The following is a 15,159-nucleotide window of genomic DNA, read 5'->3' as shown; positions in this document are numbered from 1 at the left end:
GGCAGCCGTCTTCTCCACTTGCTCCCTTCCCCTGCCGAGAAGGTACGCTGGGGTAGAGGTCCAAACGGCACACCTGACTGCCGATGAGCCCCTCTGCATTATCCTGGAGATTTTCCTATACAAAGGGTATGCTCGCCACCCTTTTGTGTGACCTAGGAGTAAAGGCTGAGAGCGCTGTGACTATTTAGGCTAAGGTGTCATCTAGCAGCAGCCTTACAAATACTTGAGGGAGAGTTAAAGACAACAGCCCCACGCTTCTCGGTGGAACCAGACGTTGCAGGGGGAAATGGCCACAGATTGTGGCTTGGGAGGTTCAGGTTGGTCATTAGGGGGGAAAAATAAAATAATTAAAAAAAAAAATCACTAAGAGACCAGTATAGCACTAGAAGAACTTGTCCAGAGAGGTTGTGAAGTCTCCATCTATGGAGGTTCTGAAGACTCAACTAAACAAAGTCATGGTTGACCTGACTTAGCATTAGCACCAGTCCTGCTTCAAGTGGGAGACTGGGCTAGACGGTCTCCAGAGGCCTCTTTCAACCAGCATCTCTACAGTTATTTACTGAGCGGAGCATTCATCGTTGCAAGAAGTTTTGAGCAAACCAGCAACTGCCTACTTCAATTTCAGCCTAGAAGTCAGTGATTTACACATCGTGCGTTATAAAGGAAAAAAGGACTGCATGTGAGCTTTTCAATCTAAGCATACAACCACTCAGTAGCATTTAACATTTCACTAAATTAACACGATTTCAGTACATTACTGCGCTGTTTTACATTTACGTTGAGGTTTACACATACAAATTTTGCAGCGTTTAGAAACCGCTGTGTAACTTCTCAACTCTTGATATAACAAGATGCATTAGGACTTTTAGAAAAAGCTGCTTCTAGTAAAGGTCTGGAAACTTCTCTAAGGTGAATATTCCAGGACTAGGGCCTTGCTACTGAGACCTGAATACACAAAACTATGGTGAACCAACACCCTGAAAAAGTAAAATATTAAAAGAGCTTTACAGATTTCATAAGTCGCAACATAAAATAATAAATAACAACTCAATTTTTCCCTGCCGTTCAGCATTTAGAATGGAAGCTATCATCAGGATGCTGAGCTGATGGCAGAGAAGAAAAGACAAACTCTACTTGTGAACATGTGCTCACAGGACTGAGCTAATTCTCTAGGGGCGTAGAGCTTCAAGTAGAAGAAATGGCTGGACCAGCACTTCATGCCAGCGGGAACAAACCAGCACGGCTGAACCCCACTGTTAACACAGTGACTGAACTTTTGTGACATTTGCCTTCCATCTTGAGAGATGGACTAAGTCACTCGTCAACAGAAGTGTCACAGCTCTGGGTCACCCTTCTCCACATAACAAACACAGGCTATACTTAAGAGAACAAAAATCTCTGAATATTCTTTTTGCCCAAGCGTGGCTCCTGTACAGAGGAGACTATCACAAGTTTAACCATTTAAAAACTGACCATTCATGTCAGTTGTCAACACTTTCTGTATCCTGACTTCTAAAACAGACCTTATTTTAAGACAGAGGCAATTAAAGATCATCAGATTCTTTCATGGCACCCAGCGCAACAAATGGCTTTTGTTTAAGAACAAATGTAAATACTGAATCCTTTCTAAATAGCATTAAGCACCCAGAGGGTTATCACAAGCAAAAGCTCAGAGTAGTGGAACTGCTCCAGCCTGTTTAATCACATTGCAGATTTAAACGAGAAGGCAAGGAAGTCTGTGTGCTATGTATCTACTATTTTTATGCATGGCAGGAAAGGAAACAAGGTCAACTCGCTCTGCAGAGAGTAATTTGACTTCTGAGTGGATGGAGAAACTGTCTTAGTGTGCCTTGCCCAGGAGATGGCAATCCTTCTTCACAAGGCTTATATGGGGAATTGGAGCAAATTAAATGAAGAACAAAGGAACAGGTGTTTGATTAAAACAGAGGGCTGTATTGTAATATTTGTTTGCTGTCTCCTCAAGTTGCAGGATCAGAAGCAAAAAATGTGAGGAATTTTTTTCCGGGAGACCTGAAACCACCAACAGGTCACTTTAACTGCTTTTGTTCTAGTGCCAGCAAGTTCAGGTCTCCTCCCTTTGATTATCAGGTTTTCCAGACACCTTAATCAGAACAAGTCTACCCACTGCCTTCTTGAAAGACTGGGGGTGGGGGGGGAAAGATATTTATAGTTTTTTTGAAAACCAGGTGTTTTGTCTCCTAGAGTGACAGAAAAAAGGTTAGTCAGGAGCAAGTTACCAATAAGAGTTCCAGAGACAGCAAAGTAGCAGTTATCACTACGTCAAGGCAAAAGTATTCTGAAACTGTTGACAAGGGCTGCCCCCAGCTATAATCCTGGGATGGATACCTGAGAGTACAAAAGTTTTGATGAGCGTGAGCTGAAAACAAACCAACGTCAACTCCTGCAATTTGAGTCTTCTGACTTCTCAACTAGTAAACCTCCGCTCTTGCTCACAGAAGTGGAAGCTGAAGTTTGTTCAAAATGCCAAGCTGCAGCAGCGAAATGAGGTGAAGGGTGTGGGGTAAACAGGGTAACCGGGGCTCCCTGACACAGAACATACTACCTCTGCATCAATCTCCTCAGATATCTGACTCAACATGAGGGGAAGATTAAGAGAGTTTCAGCAGCATTTGCCTTCCTAAAACACACACCCCCCGACATGGTAGAAAGCGCCAGCTAAAAGGCCAAAACAGCGGTTGACTGCAGCTCGCCAAACTGAAAGGAATGAAGCTCCTGTAAGGGATGCTCTGAGATGCACAATCCGACTAAAAGAAAGACAACGTTTATACTTACAGGCACCCTACACGGCAGCGCTGAAGTTAAGGCTGACCGCTGTTTCAAACGGCTCTAAAAATTTACATCGTTCAAGGAGAATGACTTGAAAACCAACATGCTATCGATGTCTTGGCATCAGCTGAGCAAAGGCATTTGGGGACTGTATGAAGGGTCTCACGATAAAGCTCCTGAAAATGACCTTATTTTACATATTTGTAGTACTTTCAAGTTTTGGCCAATGCTGGGAGTATACAGATTTATATAAGGATGAGGGTAATGCCTGCAGGCAGCCTTTGAGGATATCTGGTACTCTCAGGAACAAACTCTGAAATGCAAGATTTCAAAGCCCACTGGTGTTTATGGAAAAATAGTATCAAACTGTGAAAAGCAAGTGGACAGCAGTAGTTTTACTGACACCATTCTTTAACTCTCACTAAGTTTTGCTACAGAAAGTAAGTACAGCTAAGCGCGTTTCAAATATTAGGGTCTCAGATTTAGATATTAGTCTTCAAATCAACTGCACACACTACCAGCAATTTCTGACTTCCCCATTTTTTGATTTCATCTAAGACTCTTCCAGTTGGCCTTCTGTACTATGCCTCCCATGTGAACCAGTATGTAACAGTTCCTGCAGGCTAACGTTTCCACCAGCTTGCCTCCTGTTGAAATCTTCTATTCCCTAGGTTTCCAAAATCCGCCACCTAACTGCTCCTATGCACATCATTTGAAGTCTTCCTTGCTCCTCTTCTGTAATTTCTTAGCTTGCGTTAACTAAAGGTTCTGTCCTCAACTCTCTTCACCCCAGTCTCCAGGAGTAACCTCATCCAAACCCACAAATTCAGGTATCATTCCCTGGGATGACTCTCAGACATTTTTCTGCTCCAGACTCTTCTGATTTCCTAATGTCTGACCACAAGCTCAAGTGCAGAAAGGCTAGAACACAGTTTTCAAGTTTTCTTCAAGCTTTTTTTCCTACACTCCTCCTCGTCTTCCTCACTCATTGATCGCCACCACCTCACCTGTCTCTTCAGATCTGTAATACTGGGCTTACTCAACCTGGAACCTCCTTTGGTCTTCAAAACAGAGATTATGACAGCATCATAAGTCCAGTCTTTCTGTTTGCCATCCAAAATACTGCTTTCCCACCCATTTGCCCAACTGAAACTCTTGTTCAGACTCTTGTTTCACAGCTTGTTTACCGCAATATCCTCTGCCTCCCACCATTACAGCCTTGTTCAAATAAGGAATGGTATTTTTAGTGATACTGAGGGCAGCACAACAGGCTCCTGGTCCACCATCAGAATTCCCTAATATGAAGGTAATAAATTAGTAACTGTAATAACCTCTGATCCTAATTTCCTTACTGCTAAAGAGCATCAGCATATCGATTTACAAGCAAACCGTCCACTAAACGTGTCTAAAAAACAACTGAAAGATGCCAAAGAATACCAGTTAATACAGTGACACTTACAAAATTACTTTTTCAGGTTAAAGAAACACTGCTGTAAGCATGAGAACCAAATACACAATATATGAATAAAACAAATACCTGATAGTCTGAGGTCATAATAAGTCCACCTGAGGTAGTGGTAGGAGGAACAACTCTCACTTTTTTCAGTGGGGGTCCCTGCGTGTGACTGTTGTCTTGGTTCCCTGGATGACCAGTTCCATTAGTATGGTTATTGCCCTGCTGCTGCTGCTGGTTCTTCTCAATTGTTTAAACACAAAGAAAAATTTCAACTCAAAAGCAGTACGTGAAATAACATGAAAACAGGAAATAGTGTGAAAGCCAGTGAAGCATGATGATACTGTTCTTCCAGTACTTACTTTGTCTCCTTTATCATCTGGTTCTTCTTCTGTTAAAAATTCTCGTTTTGGGTAAGGGATTTGACAACCTGCAAAAACACTGCCCCCCAAAAGAGTCTATTTATCACTGCATTAGAACAGAAGGGTTAGACCTCTAAGATTCATACTTCACCCATGCTAGTTTCAAGTTGCCTAAGCCACAGCCTAATGCCTGTAACTAGTGGAGAAGTTTTCCCTGTCTTGCTTTCATCATATTCTAAACTTAGCAAACCTATTCACATTTATTTTTAATCTTCGGTTCCATCTTATACACTCATTTAAAGTCCTAATAGTTTTCACAGTTTCTGGTAACTGGTGACCAAACTGGTGGCTGGAAAGGTACAGCACCTGTTAGATATCTGCAAGGGCACAAAGAGCTATCTTAATCCAGCTATCGTGTAATTCACAATCTCAGGACAAACTAAAAATACTCCTGGAAACTCCACTGACTATCAATAAAACCACCCGGAACAAAGTTTAAAAGTAACTAGAAATTTCATCTGTGAATTCATATCTCATGGTCCACGTGAATTTGCTACTTCTAGCACAAGCTAATATTTACCTGCCCTCAATCAGTAGAACGTATTTATAATAAAGTCTCTGTACAACTGTTAGCATTGCTCATTGTGTATTCACATTAAAACGCCAATCTATAGCTGAGAAAAAAAGCCAAACGTTGTCCTAAAAGCAGCTTCTGCGAGAGAAAATCATTCACATGACAACACTGAATCACAGAGACAGGTCAGGAGCTGTTATAAATAATGCAGTAGAGGTTTTAGCGAAATAATTTCATTTTTAATTAATCGCTTATAAATATACATACCATATTTTACAAATTCTTCCCTAGATAATGGTAGAGAATCATACACAGGATGTACTAATAGCTTTCCTAAAAAGGTGTACAATTGTGCTCTCTGGCTAGTCTTTTGGGAGCGGGGCTTAATTTTTAATGAAATCATTCATTGTCCCTAAATTTTCTTCCTTTTGTAAATCCCCCTGCGCAAACAAAAAAAAAGAAAAGAGGTCTACAGAAAATGGATTTAAGTTGTTAAGGATGACAGCACAGAGACACAGAGTTGACTTCCCCCACCCACTGAATTTACAACAAAGGCTAAGACAGAAAAATGTAAACTAATTAGAGAGTGTCATCTGGCATTCTGGAGCAGAGAAGTAGACCTGCGGGCACTTAGCAGTTGTCTACAAAGATCTGTAGCATGCATAATCAACCTGTCAGTGAGTAACAAGATTAGTGCTGCGACTAATAGGATCAAAGTTCCATAAAACAAGAGATTAATAAGAACGCTACTTAATTTTAAAAGCCACAAATGGCATTTTAGTGGATATAGCTTTCTTCGGCTGTTAGACAGTAAGTATTTAGCTCAATATTCACAAACATATTTATAGCGGAGAGAAAGCACACATTTCTAAAGCATCTCTGGATGTACTGATAGATTAATAAACTGACCACTTACTCGGATGTGGGAAGAGGATCTTCTAAGAAATAGGGATCCTGCATAGCCTGTTCTGAGGTAATTCTCTTTATTGGATCCATAGTGAGCAATTTCTGAAGCTGCAAAAACAAAAGATAGGAAGCTCCGCATTACCAAAACCCTTTACAGAAACTTCACTGTATTATTCCTGAAAGACGAGCCAATACAAATGCATCTGAACTCAAAACCCTAGCCATAAATGGCACAACCACATTCTTCTCTCTTGTTAGAAGAGTAACTTCACTTCCCATCGAAGAACACTTGTTTTGACTTGCAAAGCCCAGGACACTCCGTTAGTTCCAGTCACACATGTTCTAACAGAAACATTCAACGAGTTTCCACAATGTATCAGCAGCTTTAATCACAGAGTCATAAAATAGTTTGGGTTGGAAGGGACCTTTAAAGGTCATCTAGTCCAACCCCCCTGCAACGAGCAGAGACATCTTCAACTCGATCAAGTTGCTCAGAGCCCCGTCTAGCCTGTCCTCAAATGTTTCCAGGGATGGGGCATCTAACACCTCTCTGGGCAACCTGTCCCAGTGCTTCACCACCCTCACCGGGAAGAATTTCTTCCTAACATCTCATCTGAATCTTCCCTCTTCCAGTTTAAAACCATTATCCCTTGTCCTATTACTACAGGCCCCACTAAAAAGTTTTTCCTCATCTTTCTTTAGGTCCTGGAAGGCTGCTCTAAGGTCTGCCCGGAGCCTTCTCTTCTCCAGGCTGAACAACCCCAGCTCTCTCAGCCTGTCCTCACAGTAGAGGTGCTCCAGCCCTCGGATCATCTCCGTGGCCTCCTCTGGACTCGCTCCAACAGGTCCATGTCCTTCTTGTGCTGAGGACCCCAGAGCTGAAGGCAGTACTGCAGGGGGGGTCTCACCAGAGCGGAACAGAGGGGCAGAATCCCCTCCCTCGACCTGCTGGCCACGCTGCTTCGGATGCAGCCCAGGATACGGTTGGCTTTCTGGGCTGCCAGCACAGAGCGCTGGGTCACATCCAGCTTTTCCTCCAGCAGTACCTTCATCCACCAGTACCCCCAAGTCCTTTCCTCTTTAATGGTCTGTTCACTTCCCACAAGAAGATGTTCACATGCATATGTTTCCTCAACTACACTGCACTTAACAGAAAGGAACATCATATCCATCTAAATTCAAATAATTCTTAGCAATTAATAAACAAAAGTGATTCCATGTCCATTATTGCTCATTATTTAGTACTGTCATATTAGTACATCTTCATTGTCATCCATAGCATTTATAAGATGTCATATGAAAACATTCCTTAGAAAAATCTTTATGCTGCAGAAGAAAGTAGTAATCAACACGTTCAAACACCCACCTGGCCAGGTTACTTTTTATCACCCACTCCAGTGTGTGCTTGTTTATTCCGACAAATATGGATTCTCAGACACATCTGTGTGCTACATGCTGCTTAAAAGAGCAGTTGTGCAAAATTTTGAATTTTAGTTGATCTTCTGCATGACCTGATGCAAAATAGTCTAGAGAAGTCTAATAAGTTGCCTCTTCCATCAGCACATCAAGTATGGTGCTGTTGCACTATCAGAGTAAGACCGCAGCCTTTATCTTTGTAACAACTGATGAATAGGGTATCAGTTACATTTTTAAAAAAAAATAAATCTTTCCAAAATGCCTCTATTGGTTAAAGACAATGAAGATGACCACAAAGTATAAATATGCAGAAGACAAGGCAAAGTACAGAGTTTTACAAAACAGTTGAACTCAGTTCAACTAAAAGTTCAGCAGAAGCTTACCCTTTGAGAAAGCACCTCTTACTCTCACTGGGAAGTATTAACAGAGGGCTAAGAAGCACACTAGGTATTTGCTGCCTGATGCCCAACTTTTAAAAAAAATGGCATACAAGATGTTTCAGTAACACATAGCACAGCAAAAATCCTAAAGTAATACACAAATAAAAATTTAAGAAAATAAAACTGACTTAACCAAAGTGAAAAACGTGTATAAAAAGAGTTACAAACATTGCTACTTAGATGGACATGCTATGAGAAACGCTTAGGATGCATAGCCAGGAACTCCTCTTGAGTAACTTCAAATACCAGCAACACACGTGAAGCCTAAATTCAGCACAATGTTAAAGATTGAAACATAATTCTGAAAACCATTTTTACTGTTTGTACTGGTTTTACTCTTCCATTCTCATTTTGCACCTATGTAAACATTTCAGAAGCTGCCTGGACTTCATACATTTGTCACTGCAGCATCTCAACAGTGATTTTTCAATAAAACACACATTAGAAACATCATGCCGTCTCCACGGGTCTGAAGATTTTTCTCCATTTTCGGAATGGCAGACCAGAGTGATTTTATTTAACTCTAGCACTGAATTGCAGTGATGCATTCTACAAGTGTTTCCTATTGAAAAGGTCTGCTGTACATGCATATACCTCTCCCCACCCACCCAGCAGTTTTGTGGAACACGGCTGTGCTGGACTAGCAACATATATAGGCAGAATGAGATACCCTTCAGATATTACACGGAAAATAATGAGCCTTCATGTTTCACCATAGAATACAGTGTCCAAGGCAAAACTACACATGACATATTGTCAAAGACAACAACCTTTTAAAGAAATGCTACACTTTCAAGCTATAGCTTTTTTTTGTTAAATCATGGATCTAACAAGATATGCAGAAACTACATATGCAAATAATGTTCATTTTACATTTGTTATTCATACTTTTCTTGGCATTAAATCCACCTTTTTATAAAGATCCAGTGTCATGATCTGTGTCTGAACTGGTCATCTCCTTTCACTCGCTATTAGGTGAGCATACACAACCACAATGCAGACCTCCATGCTGCGGACAGCTAGGAAAGTATATTTTCTCTCCTCAGCCTTCAGTTTTAATGGCACGGTTAAGAACATAATAAATATGTATTTCCACCATCAATCCCCTTTTGTTTTTCACAGCATCAACAAGGACTCACAATAAGTTATTTCAGCTCTCAGAGCCTGCATGTAGTCTCTGTAGAATACTAGTTTAAACAGAACAATTCTTCTCTCAAACAGCTCAAAAAGCAATCCCAGGAGCCAGAAAATGGGAAAGCTAAAAATGAAAAAGAATTGCCAACATGCTGAAGAACATCACAATCTAAAAACATTGCAAAACTCTGGCATCATTTCTGGCAATTGGGTTATAAATCTGTCCATCAGATGGTTACAAGATGTGAGCAAACTTGATCATAATCCACAACAGAAAGCAGAAACCACAAGAAAAGTTTAATGATTGTGTGACCATTATCACACAGGGGATCAAAATGCCTATTCCGCCCCCTCGTTCAGTGGCAGAAGTGAATCTTCCACTTATTACAAATATTTTCTATTTTAAAAACTGTTCAACTGAAAGATCACCTGGCTGAATGACATAATAAAAATACAGTAAACTTTATATATCAGCAATGAACGGGACAATCACTACAGTTCATATGGACCAAAGTAACCAAATGGAAGATGAAGCATCACTCAATTAACCAGGAGTAGCAGCTGTGTACCCATTTTCTAGGGCATAAACAAGTACATAGGGGAAAAAAAAAAAAAACAGGAAAGTAAAAATGAAAAAAAAAAGTAAGCTGCAAAAGCAGGAAGGAGTCAATCTTGTCTCATTTTAACACAAGTTCTGCATGTGAAAAGGGATCATGTGCATGAATGTCAGTAAAGAGAGAAAAAAATCTGGTTAATTCAAGTTGAGAAATCAAAACATTTCATTTTTGGCAACGACAACAATCTCTGGATTTACTAGTCCTGGCATTAATAGTTCTGGCATATTTTACAATAGTAGATGTAAACAGGTTTTTTATCTGTTCTAATGCAGAGAGTAAACGGACTGTGAAACAGCTCGTGGAAGAGCAAGATCTCAGAGTATCTCCAGAAGAACTGGTACCAAGAGATTCGCTGAACTTGTTCAGGCTCTGGTGGAGCGTCCCAATGCATTCACCTGCAGTTCAGCCGAGCCTCAAACAACAGGAGTGGAAACCTAAGGCACCTTCCGATTTTGACAGCACCTGAACAGCGTTTTAAGATGTTACTTTGGAAAGACCAGGGTTTTTTAAATGGGATTTGGTTCTCAGTGAATTGTTCCAACAGACAGCAGTTAGCAGAAAACTGAGAAGATTCTATTACAGCTAATTAACTACAAACTTCATAGTACTTCCCTTGCAATCCATATCTATGGGAGGTACAACAGAACATGGCTACGTCTATACTACTAAATACCCTGCTTTTTAGCTTGAGTGACACTGACTGACACCAACCAAATCACACAAAGCTTGTTCTCTTGCTATCAGTTTTGTCGAGGGAAGATGGGTAGAGGTCCAAAGAGGAACAAGCGGGTGAGGGAGCAGTTGAGCAGCGTGTTTGGTCAGCGGTCCATGCTCAAACTCCTGTTCTGGTCCTCTTGTTCAGTACCAACAGGTCCAACCAAGGACAGAACAGTGGTAGTGGCCTGGTAAAGGACACCATTCCTTCATTTGGCATTTTAATGTAACCACTGCTTTTTGGTATAAATACAAACATGCTTAACAAAAATGCTGAATACATTCAAACAGTTATCACTCTGTTGTGATACTGCAGGGAGAAGAGAAAACACTGTAGTAAGTGTTTTAAGCTATTCTCATGTGATTATTTTGTGTCTAGTTCTGTTGTTCTACTGAAAACAATTTCTAAACTTGCAAGACTGGGAGAGCGGATGATAAATTCTTGTTGGTTTGACCAGAGCACTCACAGATCATAGAAGCAGCTAGCTCATTCAGAGAAAAGTCTTTTTATGGACCGCCAAGACACAGAGCAAAGCCTGACCTACTCACCTTTACCTGAGCTTGTTAAGCCAGCAGGCTGGAGAGCGGTGAGAAAGAAGTAGTTTGGGAATCAAGGGAGGGGAAAAGCACTTATGTTACTTGAAGATGAAGTCACTGGCCATGTTATACAGGTTGTTGCATGGAAAACATTTTTACCTCGGATTGCCTAAGTATGATATGAAAATCTAGTGTGACTGATTTTAACAAGTGGAACTGACTGAGTTTTCTCAGCTATTCACCACCAGTGACACTTAGCCACTTTCACATTTTTGGTACAGCAACGTAAGCTTAATTTTGCGAACTTCAGACTCCAAATATGTCACAAGTCAAATCTGTAGGTTACAAGCAGCATGTTTATTCTCAAAGAAGATGAAGTTAGAAAAGGCAAGTACTGACGCAGGCAGTTGCATAATTTTATGAACACCTGCCTAGGGTGGCTGATGAGAAAGATCTGCAAATTCACTCAATTTGTTTCACTTAAGAGTCCAAGGATGAGTTTCTATATCCCAACCCTATCCTACGCAAAGCATCATATTCAACAGATACTTCACATTCACTGTGTATTGCTTGTTGAATTACTTAGTAATATAATTTTTCAGAAATATTTTTTAGGCTCTGATAGGAATATGAGGAATTATCTACTAGCTATGTCAAATATCTTTTTTTATTTATGTATTGTCATACTAAAACATACGAACATCCTGGGAAATACTAAAAATGTATTTTTGAAGCTCTGTTATAAATAGCTACATGGTAAAAACTGGATCAATTATGAGCACTTCAGTTTTTCACACATCAACATAAACTTTTTATGCATTACATACAAACATACAGACTGCTCAGCAGCTTCCAATTGTGCTTGGATACAAAAATCCTTCAAAACCAAAAAAATCTCTATCAGAGAGGACTAGTTTCCTTGCTTATGTAAACACCTCTAGTATTTCACCAACTTTTACCTTTGGAGAGCAGAGACACTTCAAAGTAAATGATGCATAATGATACAACTGCTAGGTAACTTCTTGCAATGATTACTTAATTCAGCTGGTGATACTTTGGGTTTTAATCTGAACCTTGAATATACATTTTATTTTAGACCAGTTGCAGTGTAACTCATCTGCTTGGAAACGCCATTCAAAAACACTCACGCAGTATGTCACAAGAAGGATATTGCCTCAGAGCTGCTCTGACTAAAGGATAAATTCCAAAATTTATATGGAGGAAGAAGTACTGCACAGAAAAAAGATGGCTGCTTAAAACCCCTTGGGTCTGATCAGAGAAGGTACAGCTTCCAGTGACTTCAACAGAAGCCACATGGTCCTCCGACACCCAGGCCTCTTAACCATCCTCCCTTTTCTCCAATTTATTCCTCTCACCTCCAAGATCAAAAAGCTTCCTGTTTTCTTCCCTCACTCCTGCCACCCAAAATAATGCATTTACCTTGTAAGTCTAGCCTGAAAACATTCAATCAGAGTTGGAAACATCAAGATAAAGATTTCCATTCAGAGAGACTAAATATACTTAAATTCTTTCTTCTCCATAGATCAAGTTTGTGTTAGAGACTTGAATGTTCTCTAGAAAAGGCCCAACATAATGCAGGCACTTCCAGGGCTAAGCAAGTGTATAATTTTAACTGGAGCCTTCATAAAAAGAGGTTATATGTTCTAGAGAGAAAATCAGTGCTGTAAGAGTACTATGAAGTTTTCATAAGACAGCTACAAAGGACTAGTGTACCAGGAAGACATACTAAAATTTTTCAAACTACATGTTCAAGTCATGAGGGTTGGGTGTTTTTTTTGTGTTTTGTTTTTTTTTTTTTTTAAAGTCTGTAAGATGTAAGTTTAATAATGAATATGTAAAAAACTAGGCATTTAGGAATTTTTTTAAAAATAAAAAATAGGTTATTAAAAGTATGCAAAGCAGCAAAATGGCTAAGAGTTGCAGCAACACTGCAGATGTAATTACAAACTAAACATGACAAAAACTGAAAACTTCTGATACACTCAATACACAACCTAAGCCAGTGAATGATTCACAGAATCATTTTATCAGTGTGAGAAGATAAAGTGGGTTTGCAATTCTCAGATTGCAGAGTATCAGTTACTCCTAACTTTATTTATAAAATAAGGTGTATTTATAAAATAAGGTTAGTCACAGCGTACTTGACACCAGCTCAACTCTCACTTTGAACAACTGTAACTTACATGAGGGGTTTGATTTCTGTATGCATGCAGGAACTTACCAAGTGGAATGCCTTACTATCTGGTTTAACTTTATGTTTTTCCATATATTTGATAAGGCTGCAGTTGGTATACCTAGAAAAGGAGAAAAGTGACATTTCTAATATGCAAATCACCAACACTGTGGAGCTTTCTTAGCCACAAAACATATTAATAAGAACAGTTTTGTCTCCATTGCTAATCCACTAAGCAGAGAAAAACTGTAACTACCAACACCAGAGATTGCTTAAAAATCAGTCAGACGCTACAGAAATGCATCTCTTTTCTTTCCCTCACATGCTTGTGAAAACACATCACATCCACACAAAAAGCACGCTTTTAACCCACATGCAGACAGCAAACTATCACTTGGATTTAAACTGCCTTTTAGCAACTTTACCACTCTACAGTTTCATTCTGTACATTTCTAATAGCAGTAAACATGGAGATAAACACTAAGCCCATCTTAAGACTCTCCTGCAATGTACAGGTTGCTACAAGAACATCCATGAACTTACTTTTTTGAAGAGCAGCTCTGAAATAAGGTTTCTAAGTGATTACATTAGCATGGCAGGTACAAGAACCGTACAGCCCCAAATCCCTCAGCATGGAAAGAAGGCAACAGGGTAGGGTCTTAAGTGCAGGTATTGGACTCTAGCAATGTGACAGCAAACCCGAAACCTATTCTTTTCTTCAGCCTTCATGAGCTACCCTAGATGCCCAACGTGACAATGACACCCACTGTTTCCTGGAAACAGTGTAAGGTTACCAGATCCCTTTTATGCAGCTATTACAGAAAAATCATTTCAGTACCACAGATGTGGGAACAGAGGTGACAAACTCTGCTTTGCAATCTTCAGAGCAGCGTGGAGTCTTACTGGCATCTCCCCTTCCACACCTGGCACCTCACCATTTACAGTCTGTCTGCTGACTCTTCTCATTCACACCACCTCAACAGGCCAAGTTCACCATTATGAAACAATTTCACTTTTCTTTTTTCACAATCTAAGTCATACCCATTTCATAGTCCTTGTTTAGCAGCTACATAGAAAACAACCTGAGCTACAAAAAATTTAGCGTAGGAGGGAGAGGTAAAATACACTTTCTTAAGAAAGCTGAACTCAAAGCAAACTTACGTGTTTCTCCGGAAGTCTTTCATTAAAGTTGAATGTTCGGGCATCTTTTTTATGTCTTCCCAATCTTTATCTGCAAAATCAATATTTATTAATATTTTCCCTCCCCTGAGTAAAACAAAGGCTTTCCAAGTATCTCTGTAGCCCCAAATTTATTTATTTATTTTTTTTAAGTCTGCTTCTCTAACCTTGCAGTTACTTATTTCTTTGTACTCCTTGGCTCATATTCCTTCATCACCTCTTCACAATAAATCTTACCAACACCTAAGAGGTTCCAGCTGCGTGCTGATTAACTCCAGAACTTTCAAGAACAGCTGCCAGCTACAGTGAAGATCACCATATGCCCAATAAGAGAAACACGTCAGTCGTTGTGCTTGCACCCTTCAGGACTGTTACTTAATTTATTCAGGCACAGTCAGATCTCGGGACAGGAGACCCTCAGACTCCCACAAACACTGTCTCCTAAAGGATTTTCCTTTCTGACAGCACCGTCTTTAGCTACTGGAAAATGCCCAGAGGCATTGTGTAAACTCTGCTGTCTCAGCCCAAAACAAATACTGTTAGCCAATAAAAGGTTAAGGAAAAGTAACATCTGCACACTCAAATTAAAGAATTTTTCATCTCAACTACTCCGTGTAGACAAAGCCTGAAATGCATTTAAAAATAAAACAGAAAACTCACTACCAGCACCTAGCCTCAAATGTGTTACACCCTGTAACTCCTGGAAAGGCTCTGTGGGGAAGTAGTTTGATTCAAGTCAAATCTTTACTAAGTCTTATCCTAACTGCAGAATGCTGGGAGCTTAAAAATATTAAGTGAATAAATAAATTGGAGATTAATTATTTA

The 15,159-nt window shown here is 39.9% G+C and overlaps 1 protein-coding gene across 1 annotated transcript in view; it reads right to left on the bottom strand.

Annotated features, from left to right (window-relative positions):
- The window catches only part of LOC104167496 (cyclin-dependent kinase 8), a gene marked incomplete at its 5' end in the record, with an annotated part of 16,037 nt that extends 1,651 nt beyond the window's left edge, over positions 1–14,386 (bottom strand). Inside the window, 5 exons of the mRNA XM_009707778.1 lie at positions 4,346–4,504; positions 4,624–4,702; positions 6,114–6,211; positions 13,204–13,276; positions 14,317–14,386. Of these exons, the coding sequence (XP_009706080.1) occupies positions 4,346–4,504; positions 4,624–4,702; positions 6,114–6,211; positions 13,204–13,276; positions 14,317–14,386 (479 nt within the window). The remainder of the gene's footprint in view (positions 1–4,345; positions 4,505–4,623; positions 4,703–6,113; positions 6,212–13,203; positions 13,277–14,316) is intronic.
- Between the last annotated feature and the right edge of the window lie 773 nt (positions 14,387–15,159).

The sequence above is a fragment of the Cariama cristata genome, unplaced genomic scaffold, assembly GCF_000690535.1.
Source record: "Cariama cristata isolate BGI_N322 unplaced genomic scaffold, ASM69053v1 scaffold889, whole genome shotgun sequence".
Classification (NCBI taxonomy): domain Eukaryota; kingdom Metazoa; phylum Chordata; class Aves; order Cariamiformes; family Cariamidae; genus Cariama; species Cariama cristata.
Note: the sequence above shows the minus strand (reverse complement) of the source record. Positions and strands in the feature narration are given on the sequence as shown.